Source organism: Rhinolophus hipposideros, assembly GCF_964194185.1.
Source record: "Rhinolophus hipposideros genome assembly, chromosome: 1".
NCBI classification, from domain to species: Eukaryota; Metazoa; Chordata; class Mammalia; order Chiroptera; family Rhinolophidae; genus Rhinolophus; species Rhinolophus hipposideros.
In genome coordinates, this window is record NC_138047.1 from 55,137,851 (window position 1) to 55,159,134 (window position 21,284).

Sequence of the window (21,284 nt, forward strand, 5' to 3'; positions counted from 1 at the left end):
CTCTTTCACAGAAATAGTCACAGCTGGGAAAAGTTATCAACAGAAGTGGAATATACTTCCCACATAAAAAAACATATCCAAAGTTGGTTGTAAGCAAGGCAGAGATTCTTGGCAGGGTATGAGAGTGTGGGAACAATGTGAGAGAAAATGGTGTACACCAAATATCTTATTTCAAGAGTATTAATTTCCTTTTCCTTTGAAGGTGAAGGCTGAAATGTTAGACATGGCAGATAACGCATTTGATGATGAATACCAGAAATGTACTGACAGGATGGAAATCAAATATGTTCCCCAACTGCTCAAGGAAGAAACAACAAGCTACCAACCCTTAGAGAATATGTGGGAAAATGCAAAAGCCAAATGGGAAGCTCGGAAGACTCACATCTCTCTCCCTCAGAGTTTTAAGGATAACCACGGAATAGCCCTGCTGGCATATATTTCTGAAGCTCAAGAGCAAACTCCCTTTTACCACCTGTTCAATGAAGCTGTGAAGATGGCCGGCCAATCTCGAAAAGACTATATCTATGGCTTCCAGTTCAAAGCTTTTCATTTTTACCTGACAAAAGCCGTGCAGTTGCTGAGAAGACCTTGTGAGGACAGTTACAAAAATGTGGTGTATAGCACAAGCCCGGGTACTTCATTTACCTTTGGAGGACTAAACCAGGCCAGGTTTGGCCATTTTACCTTGGCCTATCCAGCCAAACCTCAAGTTGCAAATGACCAACACATTCTGTTAACCATCCACACATGCTTTGGAGTTGCCATTGAAAAATTTTTTGATAAAGAAAGTGAAAGAATCATTTTAATACCTCTGAATGAGGTTTTTTACGTGTCACAGGATGGGGCTAGTAATAACCTTATCCTTCAAAGCACAAACAAGACCTGCAGCCATTATGAGTGTGCATTTCTAGGAGGTAAGTGTCTCTGTTCTTTCCATACTTGTCTGGGAGGGAAGGAGTGGGATTCTTAGGACCAGGGAAAGGTCAGGAAGGAAATTGAGAGGTGTTTGAAAGGGGAAATGACATGAATGGTCTCTACTCTAGCTCCTTTCATAATGTTAGTTTCTTTTTCCAAAATTTAATTTTATCACAGTAATACATTTATAGCGTTATTGAAAGTTAAAAAAATAGTACTATAAGGCAGTGGTTCTCAACCAAGAGCAGTTTTGGCCCTCAGGGTCATTTGGCAATGGCTGGTAACATTTTTAGTTGTCACAACCATCCCTAGTTGCTCCTGGCATCTAGTGGGTAGAGGCCAAGGACATTGCTAAACAATGCACAGGTCAGTGCCCCACAACAAATAAATACCAGGCCCCAAATGCTACAATTTTTAAAGTTTACACTGAAATATAGCAACCCCCTTTCGACCCCAATCCATCTCTAATTGCCACTCCTCAGTGGCATCGATTTTGATTTTGTTAGATTTTCTTTTCAGGTACTTACTGTCATGTTTCTAAATATCATGCTTTGGCATGTCATTTATTGAGTTTTAAACTTTCAGAAATTATGTATTGACTTCACAGTATAGAGAATGATACTTAATTCTCATTGTGGGGACAAAGCCCCCAAAAACAGTTTCCAGGCTCTCAGCCTCACATAGAAAGGTGCTGGCTCGGGTAGTAAATGGCCATCAACTGTGATCAGATGGCCAGCAGCTGTGGCTAGTTGGCCGTCAGCTGTAACCCATAAGCCATTGGCCACTAATATAACGGCTGTGGCTACGGTAGCAGAAAGGAATGGGGGCTAGCAAGAGTGGATTGCAGAGAGGCGGATGCCGCTGGGGAGAATATAGTGCTATGATTCCCCTACTTATGGCTCCGTGGGTGTTCCTTTTTGGCCTCACCATGTCCTGCGTTCTTATGTGGGGAGCGGGACCAGAGACCCCGCAGGCCGCCCCGCCGGACACCCCGCACGACACTCGTATACCATGTATTAGTTAGAAATTCTTTATTCTTCAGCTGTAACAGAAAATCTGCCTCATAGCTCTCATCTAATAAGAAGTCTAGAGGTAGGCTGTACAATGACTCAACAATAGCATCAGTAACTCGGGCTCTTTCTGTTCAGCCAATCTTAGCGTGTTAGCTTGTTAATTTGTGTTGGCAGTGTGACTGTTGCAGCTGTAGGCGTCGGTCTGTGTTCAAGACAAAAAGAAGGGGAAGAGGGATGGCAGCCAAATCTGCCTATTTAATCAGGAAAGTAAAAGTTCTTCCAGAAACTTGTAGATTTCTGATGACATATTGTGGGAACAAAGCCCCAAAAAACAGTTTCCAGGCTCTCGACCTCACATAGAAAGGTGCTGGCTCGGGTAGTAAATGGCCATCAACTGTGATCAGATGGCCAGCAGCTGTGGCTAGTTGGCTGTCAGCTATAACCCGTAAGCCATTGGCCACTAATATAACGGCTGTGGCTACGCTAGCAGAAAAGGAATGGGGGCTAGCAAGAAGATGGTGGCTGGCAAGCGCGGACTGTTGTTAGGACGGCGGGTTGCAGATTATGTAGATCCTGCTTCCTGTGTCTCCAGCCCAGCCGCCAGCGAGAATATATTGGTTTTACTCCCCTATCTATGGCTCTGTGGGTGTTCCTGTTTGGCCTCACCATATACTGCGTTCTTATGTGGGGAGCAGGAGCTGAGACCCCGCAAGCCGCCCTGCACGACAAATGGCGCAGCGAGCAGGGTCCCCTGCAAGACACATATCATTGACCAGAACAGCCACTTGGTCATTCACAACTACAAGAAAAGCTTGGAAAGTGGGTAACTAGCGTTCCCAGCCTCTGTAGTGTAGGGAGCCAAGGGAGAAGGGAATTAGAAATAGCTGTTCCGTCAGTAAACTAAAGGTATCTGATAGCCACCACCCTCCTCCTTGGTATCCGTGCATCTCCCCCTTCCCATTGTCCCAGTGTGGAAGACTGGTACCTTTCTAAGTATCTCTTTGACCCCAGAGTTATTAGTCGTATGATACTTTTGTTCCCTTAGTTTTTTATACCCATCAATAATTTACCCAAATCCTTAGAAATATAAATCTCCTCTTAATACATTCAGACATATCAGATACTCTAATTATTTTTCTGGATATAATACTTTTGGATTCCCCCATCATCCTGCTCTATGATATGTTCTTTAGGCCTGTTGAATGTTCTGAAATCTCTCCTCACAACTATTCTGAGACTTTCTTTTGCGTCTCCCCCGTGAAGAATCCCCTACACCTTGGATTTCCTCTTCCTTGAATTACTCCTTTGTTTAGTGGGGGTAAAGTTTCTCTGGAAGTTTTCTGAGAAAAGGGACATTGAGGCAAATTTTCTGAGACTTTGGATGTCTGAAAAATCTACACTTAGGCTGAGGTAATAGTTTGTTTAGGTTTGTATTTCTGTTTCAGAAATTACTTTCCTTGGAATTTTGGAGATGTTCCTCCACTGTCTTCTAGTTTTCTGATGTTGCTGTTGAAGAGTGTGAAGCCTTTCTAATTACTAACACTTTGAATGAGATCTGTTTTCCCCGCTCCTGTGGAAGGTTTTAAGATTTTTGTTTTATCCCCAACATTTTGAAGTTTTATGATGTGCCTTGGTACATATGAGTAAAGGGTTAACAGCACCTTTTCTCCTTTCTCTTGTGGAAATGGCCTCCTATTGAGCTCCTGGCACTATTTCTCTGAAATCTACCAAAGGTGGAATGACTAATGGTAAACTGCCTAATGGTGAACATAACCCTGGATTGGTAGTGTGCATCTGAGCTGGGAGGATTGTGAATGAACTGTCAATACTTGGGAGGAAGCCATGGTATTGGGCATTCCTGAATGTGTTATGACATACCCAGGCGTTGTCCTTGCTGACTCCTGGAAGTACAGTCATGGACTGGTGTAAGAGATACTGTCTTCTGTGACAAGTAGATACGTGGCATGAGGCTATTAAGCTAGGATGGTTCCTGCACTTACCTGTGTATACTTGTAACTGAGTCATCACTTGGGGGGCTAAAGGACAGCCCTCGACTGCTGTGACAACTTGCATTGAAGGGATATATCTCATGCTGTCCTGTTGCTAAACATTATGCTGTGTTCCCTGCCTTGCATTCTTTTGCAATGCTGAGTAAACTGGTGAGGTGACAGACTGTTGGGGTCTTATGAATGTGATTGTCTAACTTAACCTCAAGCCATGGCTGCTGGTCAAGCAGAGTGAGTATTGCAGTAGGGCCTCAGAAGTGGAATAGACGTTTAGACCTTGATTCAGTGTGGCCAAGGCACTATGAGATAAAAAAGAATAAGTCAGGAAGTGCTGCTGATGAGACTTCATGCCTGGGTGGGGGGCTGATCCACTTAGGACTTCATAGCAAAAGCTGTGTAGCCATTGAGGTGCCTTGCACACAAAATTTAAGGAAGCCCTCAGTTTCGGGACCATACACTGCAGCATCTGCAGGAGTGAGCACCTCAAAGTTTGCACTCCAAGCACCTCAGTTGCCTCTCCGTCGTCCTGGCCCTGCGTTGCACATGAGTGAGACTAACTGCTCACTTTGAGGGGCAAATGAAGACTGGCGTGAGTGAACTTGTGTTGAGAGGAAAGGTGCCCATTCCCCTCACCAGCCATACGTTCATTAGACCTGACTAAAAACCAAGCCAGTTGGAGCCAGCTCATGTCAGCTTATGGGAGCTGATTGTGGACACACATTTTTTCCCAATCCCTCCTACATCACAGTAGCTTGAAATTGACCATGGTTGAGAGTTTACCATGGAAATCAGCAAATACTACAAATCAGGACCCCCATTCCCCACTACAGAACCTGTTCAACTTTACCAGCATATTACAGCCAGAAACCCAGTTGCAGCTGGGCTGATAAAATGATACCACTTTTGGTGTTTCTAATGCATTCAGCCAAATGCCATTTGTGGAAGTATTGGATATAAAGAAACTCTGCCTACAGTAGCTAAAGGCCAAATCGATCACTGGTATCTGGTTGATTGACAGAAGTGGCCCACAAAGCCCACAGAGTCCATGTTTGTGAGTGGGATTATGATGAACAAAAGAGGTGGAGCCTTTGGGTTGACTGAGAATGAGCCAGGGCTCAGACTTGCCAGGGCGAGTGCATTATGAGCTCCGTGTGAGGAAGGGAAAGGGCCTGCCCACGAGGTCAGGCAGAGGCTTCACGGCAGATCATGGTCAAACCAGCCACCAGGGGAGACCTTCCTGGAGGCTCCTGAGGACTGTTGGTCTGGAGCTCTGACAAAATCAGGCGAAGCTGCAGTCTGATCATTGTCCTCTGCTGCCATCTACAGATAACTAATGGGAACCAAGGGTCAAAAGCTAGATGACCATTGACGCTAGGCTGTTTGGAACACTGTGAAGGATAATCACCAGGGCTTTTAAAAGCAGAAGCCAAGGGGATATCATCAGAACCTTGTTCCATTGTGACTATAATTCTAGATGGAAAAAGACAATATTTCTAAAAGGGATAAAAAGTTACACTGTACTAAATTTAGTGTAAACACAGTCATGTGTTATTGTTTTCAATTTGCTTATGATTTCCAAGAAAAAAAGTAGTTCCGTTGGTTAGGGAGTGGAGAGAATATTAATGTCCCATTAGCTAACACAATTTCTGGTGGTCAGAGATACTAATCTTAGTATTAATCCAAGATTATGGGAGTGAACTGTGAGTAAATGGTACCAAAACCCTTTATCCTTTCTCATGGGAAAATTACTGTAGGTGAACCTTCTATACTGTTTTCCTAGAAAAGCTGGAATACAGGTGGAATGTTAGCTGTGTAATTAGGCTACATTCCTTATAGTTAAAGATGACCCCATTAGAAAACTGCCCTGGATTGGGGAGGACTGTAGATGAATTATAAATACCTAAGGGGAAGCCATAGCTTTGGGATTCCCTGCACCTTCGAGTGCAGATATAATGTAAGGTTTATTGGAAGAAAACTTATAAGAAGAGAAATAGTGCACAGATCATACCCTGAACTCTCAGTATTCTACTGGACAGCTGGGCATAGATCACCTGACATTTTGGACAATGTTTCTACAGAGGGGGCAGGCTATCTATGTGTAAATACACTCTACGTATAATAGAGTCATGGGGTCAGGGAGTATTGAGTTTCCCTGGCTGGAAAAGTGGTCTTGTTACACAGGAGGGGAGCCCCGGACTCCAGTGACTGGCATTAGTCTGTTTTGCTGAGTTTACTCAGACCTGTTGCGCCAGCTCTTTACGAAGCCATATAAAGGGGGGGAAAAGATGAACCTACAGGACTATCTAGATCTACTTTTCATAAATCTGCCCCTAACCCTTGATGGCTCATTAAGTCCAAGTATCTTCGCTGGTTCTGACGGACACTCTTTATTAGCCTTCTCCGGGAGTACCCAAGTTTCCGTGCTGTTGTCTGGGACTGGGGCATCAGCAGGAACCCAGGTAGACAGGCCAGATAGGAACTGATCTGTCCATCACAATGAGAAGTGCACAGTATGAGTCAGTGAGGAGAATAATTTGGAAGGTTGTTCAGACTGTTTATCCATATTTATAGGAAAAGAGAGCTGTTCACCACCAGCCTTCTCCAGGCTTGCACCCATCAGACTTATTCATCCCTACTGTATTGGTCAGGGTTCAATCAGAGAAACAGAATCCGTAGGAAATGTATATTGTTTTTAACGGCAAGGAATTGGCGTATGCAACTGTGAGGGCTACAAGGCAAGTCTGAAATCTGCAGGTCAGGCTGCCAGGAAGGGCAGGCTGGACTCTCGGGCATGGGCCGAAGCTGCTGGCCACAGGCCGCATTTCGGCTGGAACTGGGCAATTCCAGCTCCTAGGGCCTCTCAGCTGGTTGAATCAGGCCCTCCAGATTATCTGGGATAATTTCCCTTCCTAAGGTTAACTGATTATAAACTTCAATCACATCTACAAAATGCCTTCCACTCCAGGCAACTACTAGATTAGTGTTTGAGCAGCTGAGGACTGTGCCCTAGACTAGCGGACATATAAAACTGACTCTCCCACCTGTGTTATCCATCACTGCACAACAAATTACTTTAAAATTTAGCATTTAAACACATTTGTTATCTCCCAATTGCTGTGGGTCAGGATCTGGGCACAGTATAGCTAGGTCTTTTGGCTCTGGCCTCTCACAAGACTGCAGCCATCGTAAGACTTGAATGGGAAAGGTCTGCTTCCCAGCTCGCTCACCTGCTGTTGGCAGGACCTGGTTCCTGTGCATTGTTCACTAAGGCCTGGGTTCCCCACCAGCTGTTGTCCAGACACCTCCCTCGTTCCTAGCCACATAGGCCTCTCCCTAGAGTGAGTATCTCACAACATGGCAGCTTGCTTCATCAGAGTGAGGAGGAGAGAGTCAGGGAGTGCCAGCAAGTCCTAGTCTTGTGCAACCTAATCACGGAAGTGAGATCTCATCTCTTTAGCTGTATTCTGTTTGCAAGTCAGTAGATTTAGTCCACAGGATTCCCTAAGGGTGTGAATCCCCGGAGGCAGGATCGCTGGGAGCTGTGTCAGAAGCCACGTTCCGTAATCCTGACCCATGGAGTCTGTTACTTCCTCTTGGGGATGGATCCAATTGGCTGTCCTTTTCCCATAATTGAGTTCTATGGTGACTTCTGTGGTTTACCTTGATTGGAGGTAAAAAATTGTATGTGACAGTGGATCTTTTGGAAGTTTGTCCTACCTTATGGGAATTTAGTTCAGAGAGAGCCCATTGCTTGAAAAGATATTGGGTTGGAGAATTAGGACTTTTATTTCAGTGAGACAGTCTGTCTCAGGCCCAGGGACAGGCTCGCAGCAACAGCTCTGCAAAGGAAGTCCTTGTGTCCAAAAGCCCAGTGGCCAAGAAAAACTGTTGTAGTCTTGTTTCCAGAAATTCTAGTCAGCTCTAAGTTTGGTCACAGACATCTGTAATTTCTTGGGATCTGAAGGAGATAGGGAACTCCTAGGAGAGCTTTATTCCCTGTTGTCTGGATTGCTTTTAAGGCTTTCTGTAGAGTTCCCTGTTAAAATGGCAGCTTACAAGGTTTTGCTGTGTGTCTGTGGGAATAGGCACTATTCTTGATCCTGTGAGTTCTTCCCTGACCTTGGGTAGTTTCCTCACACCTGGAAGCTGCTCAGTACTTTGCTGAATGAATACTCAAGGGAAACCTTTTGAAGATCTCTGCGGTTCTCTGTATAGTTCCCTTCTCTTTAGTGCTGTGTAAAAACCAAATTATCCAGGTATTTTCTTTGTGGAAAAACTGTAAACTACTTAATAGTTATATTGCCATTTGAGTTTTCTATTTATTCTTGAGTTGTTTTTGATAAGTAATATTTTTCTAGGAATTTGTCTATTTGTCTTATATTTCAAATTTATTGGCATTAAGCTAATTATAGTAATCTTCCTGTTTTTTTACACCGGTTGAATCTGTGGTTATATTCCCTTTTCCATTCCGTATATATTAGATTTGTGCCTTTTCTCTCTTGTTTCTGGATCGCTCTCTTACCTATTTTTAATCCTGCTATTTGTTTGGAAAACCAAAATAGTTTACTTTCTTGCTGCTTAATACGCTAATGGGAAATTAAACTTAGAGTCAAACAGGGAGAAAAAAATGAAGTCTTGAAAACAGATCTGTATTAAACATTAAAAGATCCTTGGGTGTTAGCTGAACCTATTGTGGTAATCATTTCACAATATATGTAAATCAAACCGTAATGCTGTATGCCTTAAACTTTTTTAAAAATTATCAGAAATTCCAATAAAATACATAAGCATAAAAAAGATCCCACCCTCTACTACTGAGGAGGCTCTCAAAAATTTTGTGCCTAAAAATCCCTTGTTGTGCTTCTTCAAAATGCAGATTGCAAGGCATCACCCCCAGAAATTCTCTATCAATAACCCTGTGTAGATCCTGGAATTTGCATTTTAATAGGCACCCAGGTGCCTATTCTGAAGTCTGTGATTGGAAGACTACACTTTGAAAACTAGGTTCTAATTTGTGCTACAGACAAAAGATCCCAGGCTTTAAAATCCCAGGCTAAATCTCTATTACGTCTGTAGCTTTCTCATCCACAACTCCCCTCACCTTCACCTTATCCTCAACTACACCCTCTGGGTAAGGCTTGCACCCACTCATCTGCTGATGCAACCAACATGTTGTAATTGTCTCTAGAACTAGTTTTTAAATTTCTAGTCTAGCCAAACACCTGAGGTTAGCCTCAGGGCACCATCCAGATTCTGACAGATCCGTACTATTTCCTGGACCAGTAGGAACTGGACCAAGTCAGCTGGATATTTGGTTCAAGCTCCCCAAGTGGAGCAGGATTTGAGAACAGAATATGGAAGAGAATATCTCTCATAGTGAAGACAGGTCTCAGGGACTCCCGCGTCTTAGATGGAGAGGTTCATCCTCAGATAACTGAACTCAATTGGACCAGTGAGTTAGTCAGGCATGAAGAGACCATGGGACATCTAGACCTTCGTGTGGCCTTCTAGGAAAACCCTTCATGGCTCATGCTGGCATCAAATCTAAACACCCGGTCCCTGACCCTCTGGTCTTAACTGCTGGCTGTGGGCAGGCTGGCAGATTCCCCTTTATGTCAAGGCTCAGGGGTTTCACTGCAGCAATGTTTCTTCTAGGGCATCATCAGCAAGAAGGGTCCTTTTAAAGCTATACTGTCTCCAAAAATTGTGGCTCTCCTTACATACCGATGAGGGTTCTGGGGCAGACCAAGTCTGCTTCTCTGGCGTGAATGTGAAGGAACTTTGCTCATGTATTCAAGGGCATTGAAGCTCTGACTGAGATTCTTTATCTTCAGTGGATAGGAATTGTCATAGGAAGGGAACAGGTTTGTTGTTGAGGACATTTAGTATCTGAAGAGAAGATTAATTGAACAGACAGGTACATTTTCTCCTAACTTTTGCAGACTAATCATAGAATAGAACATTAAGTGTTAGCTTTGGATGGTATTTGGAGGTTATTTGAAGCAGTCTCCCAATAAAAGATGCAGATAAGGAAGCTAAATTCCAGAAACGTTAGATGTTTTATCAAAGATCATACTGCTTTTGGTAACTATAATATGAATTCAAAAGTGTAATTGTTCTGCAATTTGTTTGCGTCCCAGTAAATTATGGGTCTGATAGACTAGGAGCTGACAGATTAATTACCAATAGCCACAGGTCAGTTTGACATCTTTACTAGGGCAGATCGTATCTAACTAATAAAGCTTTGTCTTTATGTTTCAGGACTGAAAACTGAGAATTGTGTTGAGAACATGGGTAAGATATGCTTTAAAGTATTATCTCTGTAATGAGAATTTTATCAGTGTTATTTCTCACAGGTCTGGGGCAGAGCCACCCCACCGTACTGTCATACTGTCATCTGTCAGCCATCATTTTCTCAAGGCTGACTTGTGCTACAGCTACTGCCTTTGCAGGTGGAGGACCCAGGAGCCTTTGGCTGTTGCATCCCTCCCCCCACCCCACCCCCAGCCCTGCCTGTGGCCGTTCTCTCAAACACTGGGCATGTAGGGACTATGCCACTCGCGCCCTAGCCTGTCATTTCAAGAGCCTAAGGACTCCTGAATGACCCAACAGGATTCTCCTACACAGAGCTAGACCTAAAACCCTGTGTTTTGATACCTTAAGAAATAACATTTGGGAGATATCTTCATTAGAAGGAATAGAGTGAACATGGCTCAAGGTAGAGCCTAGAGGGACAGAATGGTAATGTGTGGTCTGTCTCAGCTTCCTTGAGGAAAAATAGGAGGATGTAACAAAAGAAATCTTTCTTAGAGGATCATGGGAAAGATTTGGGTAGGTAAACAGGAATTCTAAGAGTATTCAGGAATAGCATTATCAAATAGACCCAACAGATTTGAACCAAAGTTGCCAGAAAATACCTTGGGCTGATGCATGCTTTGGTGGATTTTTTTGAAGATTTCCTTATTAAAAAGTTTGAAAGTAAGGGTCCATTTCTAGCTGTCTTCTTGGCCTGATTTTATATGAATTCTTCATGTAATTAAAATGAATCCACGTCCATTTATTTTTGAGATTGAATTTTTATATTTCTCCTCTCACCATATTTTGTACATATCTTAAATGTAAGCTACTCAAATTTTTATCATTAATAAACGTTTAAAAACAGACTGAGCCTGACATTCACATCTGAACATAGTACTATATATAATGGAAACATGTTTGTATTTCAGAATATTTTCAGCCCATCTCCAGTCCTGGTAAGTGTGCTCTCATTTTTAAAAATAATCCTTACATGGATGTTAAGTAGCTCTTTCTTATTTAGCAAATTCAATTCTTAGCTGAAGAAAAAGAATACTTTGCAGATATGAAGGAGTAACTGGCAGATATGAGAGGGGAAAGAGGAAAGACTATTCTGGGGAAATTTGCCTCTTGAAAAATGAAAGGGTTTGCTCTCTGGAGATCTGAACAATATGGAAACATTCTAAGGAATGAGGTTATTAGGACCTGAAGAGCTAGTTGCTCTTGATAGGTCTGAGGGCTGTATTATTCAGTCATTGAGATCAGCCGGTGTGATACCATTTAGGTGAAAGTAGAAATGTTAATCATGTGCATCTTTCATATCTAATTTTGGTACCATTTGACTAAACTATATGTGTGATTCAATGCTTTTCTACCCCCTAAATTTCCATTTAATGGTGACATGGCCCAAATCACTTGTTTGCATTGGAGTTCCTTATTATGTGTTTGGCGCATGTAGCTACAAGAAGAGTTCCTTATTATGTGTTTGGCGCATGTAGCTACAAGAAGAGTTTCTTTATTGAAGAGAGAAAGGTATCTGGCCTTTCCTTAAGTATGCAATTTACTTGATATTTAGAAGAGAATTTCCTGTCCTGATGTGAAGCATGTCATGCCCCTGACGACTTGCTTAGCAACATTTCTTATTGGCCCATTGCAGCGACAAGTTTTCCTAGTCACTTTACAGGGACCTCAGCTAAGTCTTCAAGACAGATCTTTTTCTAGTGTATTGAGTGTATTTCTAGTGTATTCCCAGGAGACTTGCTCTATGTGATGGTTCTTCTTAGTAGAGCGGCCACACAAGGGTTCCAGCCCAATTAGCCAAGGTGCACGTAGACTCTGGCTGACACTTAAATGTAGTAGGATTAATCTCCGGGACATACCAAGTGGTTTTTATGGCCATATTACCTGAAAATAGTTTTACTCTCTATCGTTAAAACTGAAAAGTTTCTTTTTGCAACTTAGGTGATAAAAAGCAGAAGCTTGAAGAGCCTGGTAAGATATTTTCATAAACTCTGGGGACTTACATTTGTAAGACAGCTCCCTTGGGGATGGGGGCAGGTGGGCATGGCATGGTAAGAAGCAGTGGGAAGAGGGAAGAACCAGTTTAGCTTACTAGTTTGCTCTATCAGAGACCCTCCTGCATTTCAGATAGACTTCTCATAAAGATGACACAGCAGTTCTCTGTATCTCCTAACAATCCCTAGGTCATCCCAGTGGAGCAGTAAGAGACATGACATGAGGAACTAGCTCTAGAGAACGTCCTGTTTCCTCCTTTTTGCTAGTCGTTACATGGGTAGAGGAAGGTGTGGCTAATTATTCCACAAACTCTTGTGACCTAGGATGTTGGGAAGGGGCATGACAAAAACGGCACTATCTTTTTCTAAATTAAAATGATGATTTTGTGTATTTATTTTTGCTTCCAGCAACCTAACAGATGCTGTTAGCTGTGTCTATTTGGTTATTTGGTATATTCCCAAGTTTTTGTTGTTTCTTAAAAATGATATTATTCAAATGTCCTCAAGGGTGCTGGGACAGGAACTCTCTCATAAATTACTGGTGAGATTATAAATTGGAACATAACTGGAAGATAGTTTGATAGTATGTAATACTAGCTTTAAAAATGTTCATACCTTTTAACCCAGTTATAACACTTTTACGTATTTGTCCTAAGGAACTAATCATCAAGATTTGTGTACAAAATGTGTACAAAAATATTTAGTGTTATGGTAGCCAAAAAATATATAAATAACTTTAGTGTCCAATAGTTGGGTATTATTAAATAAGTTAAATTATATCCATATTATGAAACACTTAAAAATCATTTTTGAAAAATATTTAATGATAAAGTTCTTATATACAGTGGCAAATAAAAATAGGAAATAAAACAGTACATAGAGTATAATATGAGCTTCATTAAGAAATGTGACAAGGTACAAATTTCCAGTTATAAGTTAAATAGGTACTAGGGACGTAATATATAGTTAACACTGACTATAGTTAACACTGCTGTTTGGTGTTTTGGCAGGTTCCTAAGACAGTAGCTCTTAAAAGTTCTCATCACAAGAAAAAAGCAACATCACTTTCTTTCTCTATTGTATATATATGAGATGAACGGTATTAACTAAACTTACTGTGGCAATTATTGCACAGTATATGTAAGTTAAGTCATTATGCTCTGCACCTTAAACTTATACAGTGCTGTATGTCAATTACATCTCAACACTGGAAAAAATGCTAAAAAATGTATATGTGCATATATGTATACATAGCAAGGAGATTGAAAGGAAATATATCAAAAATGTTAATATACCAAGAATGAGTAGTTCTAAGATTTGGGACTAAGAGTAATTTTTAATAATTTCCTGTGTTTTTCCAAATTATCTGTAGTTATAATGTATTACTTATATAATCAAGAAATTTTATTTAAAAAAATACATCATGAGAGATGTAGGGCAGAGGGTTTGGACTGAATCTTAAAAAAACAAAAAACAAACCAGGGGCTCAAATCTAGGAGAGGTTCTGAGTCACTGGCTGTCATTCTCACCATGAGTCAATCAGGCTCCAGTGGGTTAAATCTTCATCCCTTTACTCTGTCCCCTACCTCTCCAAGCTTTTAGAGTTTTCCGCAGTAAATAGCCTTATAAATACAAGGTTAAATTAATTTTCAAGTCAATTGCATTTTTTCACTAAATAGTTCTTCCTATTCTTATCTTTAGGAAAGAAAAGCCAGGAGTCCACTGTCTTACCTGGTAAGTGATTTTTGTACTTACTGAGACTAGCTACAAGGTTAGAAGATGTGAGCACCCGGGCACTAAGAACATTACTCGACCTGGAGAGTTTGAGGAATGGGTTAAGCCAGGACAGAGGGACTCCTTTTACTGAATGCTTGTTATGTGTCATGCAGAGTACTAAGCACTTTTATGATGTGTCTCATTTAATCATCACTTATTACAATAACCTGCAAGGTATTTCTTTGCGTAAGTAAGGAATTGAAGGTCAGAGGGATTGAGAAGGCCTCCCCAGTCATAGAGTTTACAGAACTAAACGACGCAGTCTTATACTGTTTCATTTAAAAGCCGATGTGCTAGGACTACCTATGAAGATAAGGTTGGAGACATACAGGCCAAATCATGGGAGTTCTTAAAGTCCAGTTAGAGAATGAAGAGCCATTGAAAGATGTTTTTGTTGTTACTGGTGTTTTTTTTTTAAGGTCAAAGATAGTGGAGGTATAGACAAAAGGAAGCATTAACAATACAAGATAATTGATTAACATTAACCAATATTCATTTTTGTCTTTAGGTATGAAGAGCCATGAACCCATCCAAATACCAGGTAAGCCAGCTTTCTATTCACTCTCTGGGCCCAAGTATGATGTGAGCGAGTCGTGGGGACTGAACATGGGCTGTTCAGAGAGCCAGCTTCAGGAAGTTTCTCCTCTGCCATTTGCCTCTGGGTAACTTTGTATCAGTTACTCCACTCTTCTTCAACATCTGTAAAATGAAGAAAACTTCTGTCTCGTAGGACTCATTCAAGTCCTAATGAGATAAAGTACTGGAAAATGAACAGTACCATGTTTCCCCCAAAATAAGACCTAGTCGGACCATCAGCTCTAATGTGTCTTTTGGAGCAAAAATTAATTAGACCCGGTATTATATATGATATGATATATATTATTACATGAGACCCGGTCTTATAGTAAAATAGTAAAATGAGACTGGGTCTTACATTAATTTTTGCTCCAAAAGACGCATTAGAGCTGACGGTCCAGCTAGGTCTTATTTTCGGAGAAACACGATAATTTCAAATAGTAGTCAACAGTAGCTGTCTTTATTATCATCTGAAAATCTTTTCTCATTTAGGGATGAAAGTAGTACAACTGAATGAAAAACCTGGTAATACATTTTTTATTAGGGGTGGAGGCACCATGGAGTTGAGCCCTTTACCATAATCACTCAGTAACCTAAGTTTTAAGAGGTCCGGGGAGGACACCTGGGCTGCATAGCTTCTGACATCCCAGTCTGCAAGCCGGAAGGAAAACATGTTGAGAACTCCTTTCAGTGTGAGCTATTATGGCTCCCTGGGCCAGGCAGAGAAAAAGGTGTTTGAAACTGCAACAGCTGGCTTCCAGCTGCACCTGTCTATTCCAGAATGGGGCAGGAGGGAGGCTTCCCAGGGTGAGCTGGCTACTGTAGGGAATCTGTCGTCACAGGAATACACCATCAAAGAGGTGTGTATGTGACTTGGCCGCACGGGCCCAGCCATTTCCATGCTGCTCACTACACTGCCCATGTCCTCCAACAAATAGGTCACTAGGTTTTGCTGGGGCTGTTCTGTGTGGTGTCCTGTGTCCCCTCCTGGAAAGTTGTGTGTAGAGCACGCTTTCTTGTTAAAACATTTACACTGGATCTCATTTAATCCAAGATAAATACTGTTTTGTCATTTCAGAGATGAGGACATAGAACGTAGGAAGGTTAAGGAATCTGTAAAGGCTACAAGGAGATAAGCAGGACTCAAACTCTTCAAGTTTTGTTCACATTCTGTCACACGACACTTGTCTTTCATCCAGATTTAGTTACAAAAATTACACCTCTATCCTGGGCTCCTAGAATTGGCATTTGGCTTCAAAGCCATCAAAATATGGCAATATTAATATTTCAAGGCTAGGCACACACTTGGAGGTATATTGCAGACTAATTAGGAGTAGACATGGCTACCACTGATCACCTCTGGTTTACGTTAAGTCTTGAGAAACATCTGTATAATGCAGACAACTACACCTACCGTCTAGGACATGACAAGTAAAGGTGACAATGTACATAAAACATCTGCACAGTGCATGACACATAGTAAACACTCAATAAATGGTGGGTATTAATGTCGTACTTGGGAATCTAAATTCAGTATATAAAAAAAGTATTTTTGAAATCAATATTTTAATTGTTCTTTTAATGGAAACACATACGTGATAAAAAAAATTCGGAGTACAAATGAGAAAACTTAAAGCCTTTCCTCCAACCTTAGAACATACCTCTAAACCTAATCCCTATCCCTAAACCCTATCCCTAGACCAACTCTCAGAAATAATCCAGTTTGCTTAATCATTTAATCAGATTTTTCTCTTCTGGATAAATAAGTGTACAATGCAATTAACTAAAAACCTGTTTACATTTTAGAATATAAAAGTTTCAAAGATACCACGAGTCCTAGTAAGAAATCTCATTTCCTTAGTTGACAAATGTTTGATCTGCAATATAGAAAAATTTTTTTCCTTGATAAAAAGAACCAGTTACAAGAATTTAAGGCTTCCTAATAGAATATAATGTCACGTCCAAGTGCTTATATGTGTGTATATGGTGGGGGCAATTTGAGTTTGTTTCTTGAACGTTTTCAACTGTGTGTACAGACTACTTTTTAGAGCAATTGTTCTCAATCCTGTCAACCCAGTTCTCTTTCCAAACAAGTTACTTTATAAAGCCCTTCTTTACACTATCCTGAAATAAGATTCATAGATAAGACCTACCTGCACCCATAAAAAAATCAACATAATGTCCTAACTATAATTTGTAACAAAATTAGATACATTTTAATATGTAAATGCCTAGATTATACTCGAAGACATAATGTAGTAGACAGATGGTTGTATTTACTTCCGCAAATAAATTGGACTTAAGAGAAGACTGGAAGCCATTCTAAGTATAAGAAAATGAATGTGAAGAAATATAGTTGGTATTAGATAGAAACTAATGTTTATTAAAACTATTCAAAAATATTTTGTTTATATGTAAAACTGATTTAAGTTCTGGGTTGAGCATTATAAATAGGTTTTTAAATTACGTGTATGTCTAGCAATGTATTTGAAATTTGGGTGAAAGTGGGTTAATTTTTCATGGTGCAAAACTGGCCCTCTACTTCCATCCCACTGTTGTGACAATCAAAAAAATAGCCTGACAGATTTCCAGCTGCCTCTCAGGGGGCAATACTGCCCCTTAAGAACCACTGCTCTGTAGCAACAAACTAATGCATGCGTACATCTGTCTGTCCACTTCCCCATCTGTATACATATAACTGCATGTTTATAATTATGGCAAGTAAATTGACAAAATGAGTTGAAGGCTTTTATAAAATTTAGTGTTTCTTTTGGCCTCACTTATGAAATCTGAGTGATGATCCCATTTTGTTACTTCCAGTTAATCCTCCCTTGTACAGTGTAAGCAAAACACAGCCAGAAGTCAGGTGTCTGAGTTAAAGGCAGTGAAGCAGATCCTGAAATGGATGGACTGCACTGCTCCTCTCCTCCAGTTCAGATGAAAGACAGTTTTCTCTAGAGCAGTGTTCTACATATGAGGGAAAAGATTAATTTTTTTATGAACTTGCAGGGCTTTGTGTTTTAAAACGCAGCTATAGTCAATGTATTGGTAACTGAGAATTTACAAATGCAGTATTTCTTACTTGAAATAGAAGAAAATTAAACTACCTTGCCATATGTATATATATGTGTGTATATATATAATTTGCTAAGAATTCTAGAGAGCTTGAACAATTATCTTGTCTACATAGATAGATAAAACCTACATCAGCACATCCTAATGATCTTTATGAAAATAAAGCCTGAAATCGGTAACGAACAGTTATTTATTTGAAAACTGTTCCTGGTTAGAAGTATTTTAGGTAAGTTTCTAACGCAACTCGTTAGAAACTGCAGTGGAAACTGCAGCACATATATACGTATATATGTATATGGTATATACGTATATATACCATATACGTATTCAGGATATATGGTATAGGTGGATAAACGTGATATTAACAATGACACCTCAATGACTGTGTGTTCTCATTAACAGCTCCAGGTCCGGTACCAGTTCCAGTTCCAGGTCCCAAAACCCATCCCTCTGCATCCTCTGGCAAAGTGCTCCTTCCACCGTTTGGGACAGTCTTCAGTGTTATTAGTGCTTCTGCTATATGTCTGTTTGTTGCTCTGTAGGCTGATACATTCTGTGTTTCTTGAAATACATTATAGGGATCCTACAGGAAACCATCAAAAGGAATGATGTATTTTCCACTTGTTGGCCAAAGTCAATTAATAAAATGAGAACTGCATTTATGTTATTCACTTTGTAAATTCAGAAAGTTGGTCCAGATGTTATAAAATCGTTTTCACTTATTTGTATGTTAACCTTAGTATTGCAGAAAAACGTGTATATTTCTCATTGAATTCAATAAAGACTTTAAGATTAATTTCAGAATTGTCAGATATTAAAATATTCAGTGTGTTTAATACGCATTTTTGAATTAGAATTTTATAGTTATTCTACTCATCTTCGAAGGATTAGACTTTGACTTCAAATCGTATCATCCCTCAATATCTGAACACTGTATTTTTCTATAAACACAAGAGTTTATGTACCAAGTGTTTCAAATACATAGTCTCTAACTTAAATCTCATGTTAATCCAGAAAGTAGACAGTACTCTGTGTACTAAACAGCAAGGGGAAATGAGGTTATACAGTGTAGTGCCTTCTTCCCCAGTGTACTGTGCTGGTTGAACAGACACTCATTTAGGTATGGGGCTTTGGTAACTGATAGCTGTTTCCACTTTGCCAGTGTTGCAGAAAGGCTTTAAGGCCACTTTCCAAAGGTACAGAAAAACTACATAAAATCTAAACTAGGTGTTAGGGGTTCAGTGTGCTTTTTAATTCCACCATTTCTCTCTCTTCATGCTCAGAATTTTAAGTGGGCTATCCGTAAGAATCGCTACCCAGCTGAAGACTAAACATCGAACTTCTGTAAACTGCTGGAGAACACAACTTAGAGCCGAGGCCACAGTGACCTGTCTCCTCCTGCTCACCAAACCTAGAACTTGGTTATCACTTGCTTGGAACACACCTGTAGCACAGATCAAGTTGTGATCTAAGCAGCTACAAGAACAAGGATCTCAGGCCTGCCTTAACACATGCACTGTCAACAGCGGGACAGAAACTAGGAGGCCCTCTGCACCTGCCTTTAAAAGGCAGACCCTGGGCCTATGTAGGGGTATTTATCGCGTGAAATTAGGAACCTAACAATATCAGTACAGGAAAAACGAAAGGCTCGAGACGGGAGCACGGTATGCATGAGTAGTGATCTGTCCACTGGGGAATGGGAATGTGGCTCAGTGAGTACCAGTTCTCAGCAGTCAGGTCAACAACTCTTCTTACTGTAAGAGGGTACGCAGAGCCACAGACTCCTTCCACAGTTGGCTACGTGGATGAGAAGGATGGAAGTGCCTATCTTCTGGTCCAAGGAGAAAAATTTCTCTCCCAACACTGCTGGAACTGTAACGAGTAGGAAAGGGGGATGAAAGAGGGTGGTAGGTAGAGTAGTATAACAAGTTTGTAAGCTGTAAACTTTGCAAAAGTGGCTGCTAACTTCTAGCAGCTAACTTGGAAATAACCAGTTTTAAAGTTCCCAGTCTCCTACACAACTGTTACCTAGTCTACAGGTGGATAGAAATTCCTTCAGCAGGATCTCAGAGGATAGCTTCTGGGTTTCCACTGCAGCACACTCTTCACTATGCCATATAAACAGTGGCAAGATTCATGCCAAAGCGCTACACAGAAATGCAAAGTTAAAGCATTTCCAAGAGGGGCCAACCTGATGTAGCCCAGGTATGCAACTGGTAGGTAGAAAAAGTTTAAAATTACCTGGTTGTAAAAGACTATTCTACATTATGATGTCTAATTCTGATTTTCTAGTGTTTTTAGATAAAATGATGTATTAGGGAATTCTTTATTCTAGATCATATCTGAAGTTTTATCTGCCACATAAAAATTTATTAGCATTGATATATTTTCCTTACAAGGGAAAAAAATCAGACTTAAAACAAGACTAAAATTCTTGAATTGTGATTATGATCTAATACGTGTGAATATGAATGGTCATTCTCCCAGAGCCAAATAAAGCACCAGACAGAATTATATAAAAGTAATTATAATCAAGAATTTATTTGTTTTCATCTTTAGAAATAAAAAGGTTTAAACAAAAAGTTGCATAAAATGATAAAATGTAATTTTGTTATATCCTAATTGCTTAGGTGTGGTCTGTAAATTCCAAATAAGTAAAATAATATAAAAATATATTTTCAAATCTTTATAAATGAAAAGAAAACCACAGTAATCATTAAATACTCTTAGATTTTCTTTACTCCTTCCACAGATGAATTCACAAATATAAAAACTGATGTGCATTTACATTCTGAAGTACAAATCTCCGAAAACCAAGTAATCACAGTTTATGTGCAAAGTAGGTATTTCATATTTACTTGCTATGGAAAGCAGAGTACAGGCTCAATGGAAAATAATCATTAAATAATGATTATTTTTAAGAGAAATGCTGTTGTAAAAATGTACCATTGTACATATTTTTGGTAATTATGTACTTCTCAAAGTAAATAACAGCTGTTTGCTATCTTTCAAAGGCTGTCTTTGAAGAGCTGTGAAATGACTTACTTCAGTTTTCGAGAACAGTAATTTGTCAGTAACCTCAAAACCAAGCCAGGAGAGGACTGTTTTCTTTTTATTTTCCCCCATGTGGTCGGACGCAGCAAGAAGATTCATTTCACAAATCTTTAACACAAGTTTGTGAACTGTCATTGTGAACTGTCAACTAAAGACACCACCTCTGACGTGGATGGTTTCATTCAATCCATGTTCTACCAACTTTATGTCTTCTAGATCATCTTTTATGATGCTAATCAAGTGGCTAAGGCCTTCCTGTTGTTGTTTCAAATGCTGGAAGAAATTAAAAATATATTAATACATTACTCTATTAAACTGCAAGCTACTCACAGGAAAAGGACTAGCAACACAGCACTTAGCTCCTCTAAATATAGTGGGCATGCATATTTAAATGTTGTACTATTATCGTTTGCTAACATTTGTACATGACATACAGTAAAATACATAGTATAAAAAGCAATACAAATATAAAATGAAAAATATCTTCAACAAATTTTACAGAATATGCAGATGTTTTTTAGATTCCTTTTATCAACCTTTGATAAAAAAAACAAAACAAA

The 21,284-nt window shown here is 40.0% G+C and overlaps 2 protein-coding genes across 15 annotated transcripts in view; one reads left to right on the plus strand and one right to left on the minus strand.

Moving 5' to 3' along the window:
- ART3 (ADP-ribosyltransferase 3 (inactive)) overlaps positions 1-18,503 on the plus strand; it is an 85,747-nt gene extending 67,244 nt beyond the window's left edge. For 6 of the 12 annotated variants that reach the window (XM_081049352.1, XM_081049353.1, XM_081049350.1 and 3 more), the window contains exons 3-9: positions 203-914; positions 10,196-10,228; positions 11,161-11,187; positions 12,191-12,220; positions 13,945-13,977; positions 14,528-14,560; positions 18,073-18,503. In XM_081049352.1, coding sequence (XP_080905478.1) covers positions 203-914; positions 10,196-10,228; positions 11,161-11,187; positions 12,191-12,220; positions 13,945-13,977; positions 14,528-14,560; positions 18,073-18,212 — 1,008 coding nt within the window. In that variant the 3' untranslated portion in view covers positions 18,213-18,503. Of the gene's footprint in view, positions 1-202; positions 915-10,195; positions 10,229-11,160; positions 11,188-12,190; positions 12,221-13,944; positions 13,978-14,527; positions 14,561-15,087; positions 15,121-16,401; positions 16,435-18,072 lie in introns of all 12 variants that reach the window. The other 6 variants (XM_081049357.1, XM_081049356.1, XM_081049358.1 and 3 more) reach the window with 4 other exon arrangements.
- A 1,680-nt stretch (positions 18,504-20,183) lies between these two features.
- The window catches only part of NUP54 (nucleoporin 54), a 30,147-nt gene continuing 29,046 nt past the window's right edge, over positions 20,184-21,284 (minus strand). For all 3 annotated transcript variants that reach the window (XM_081049029.1, XM_081049028.1, XM_081049027.1), the window contains one exon: positions 20,184-20,997. In XM_081049029.1, the coding sequence (XP_080905155.1) occupies positions 20,869-20,997 (129 nt within the window). In that variant the 3' untranslated portion in view covers positions 20,184-20,868. The remainder of the gene's footprint in view (positions 20,998-21,284) is intronic.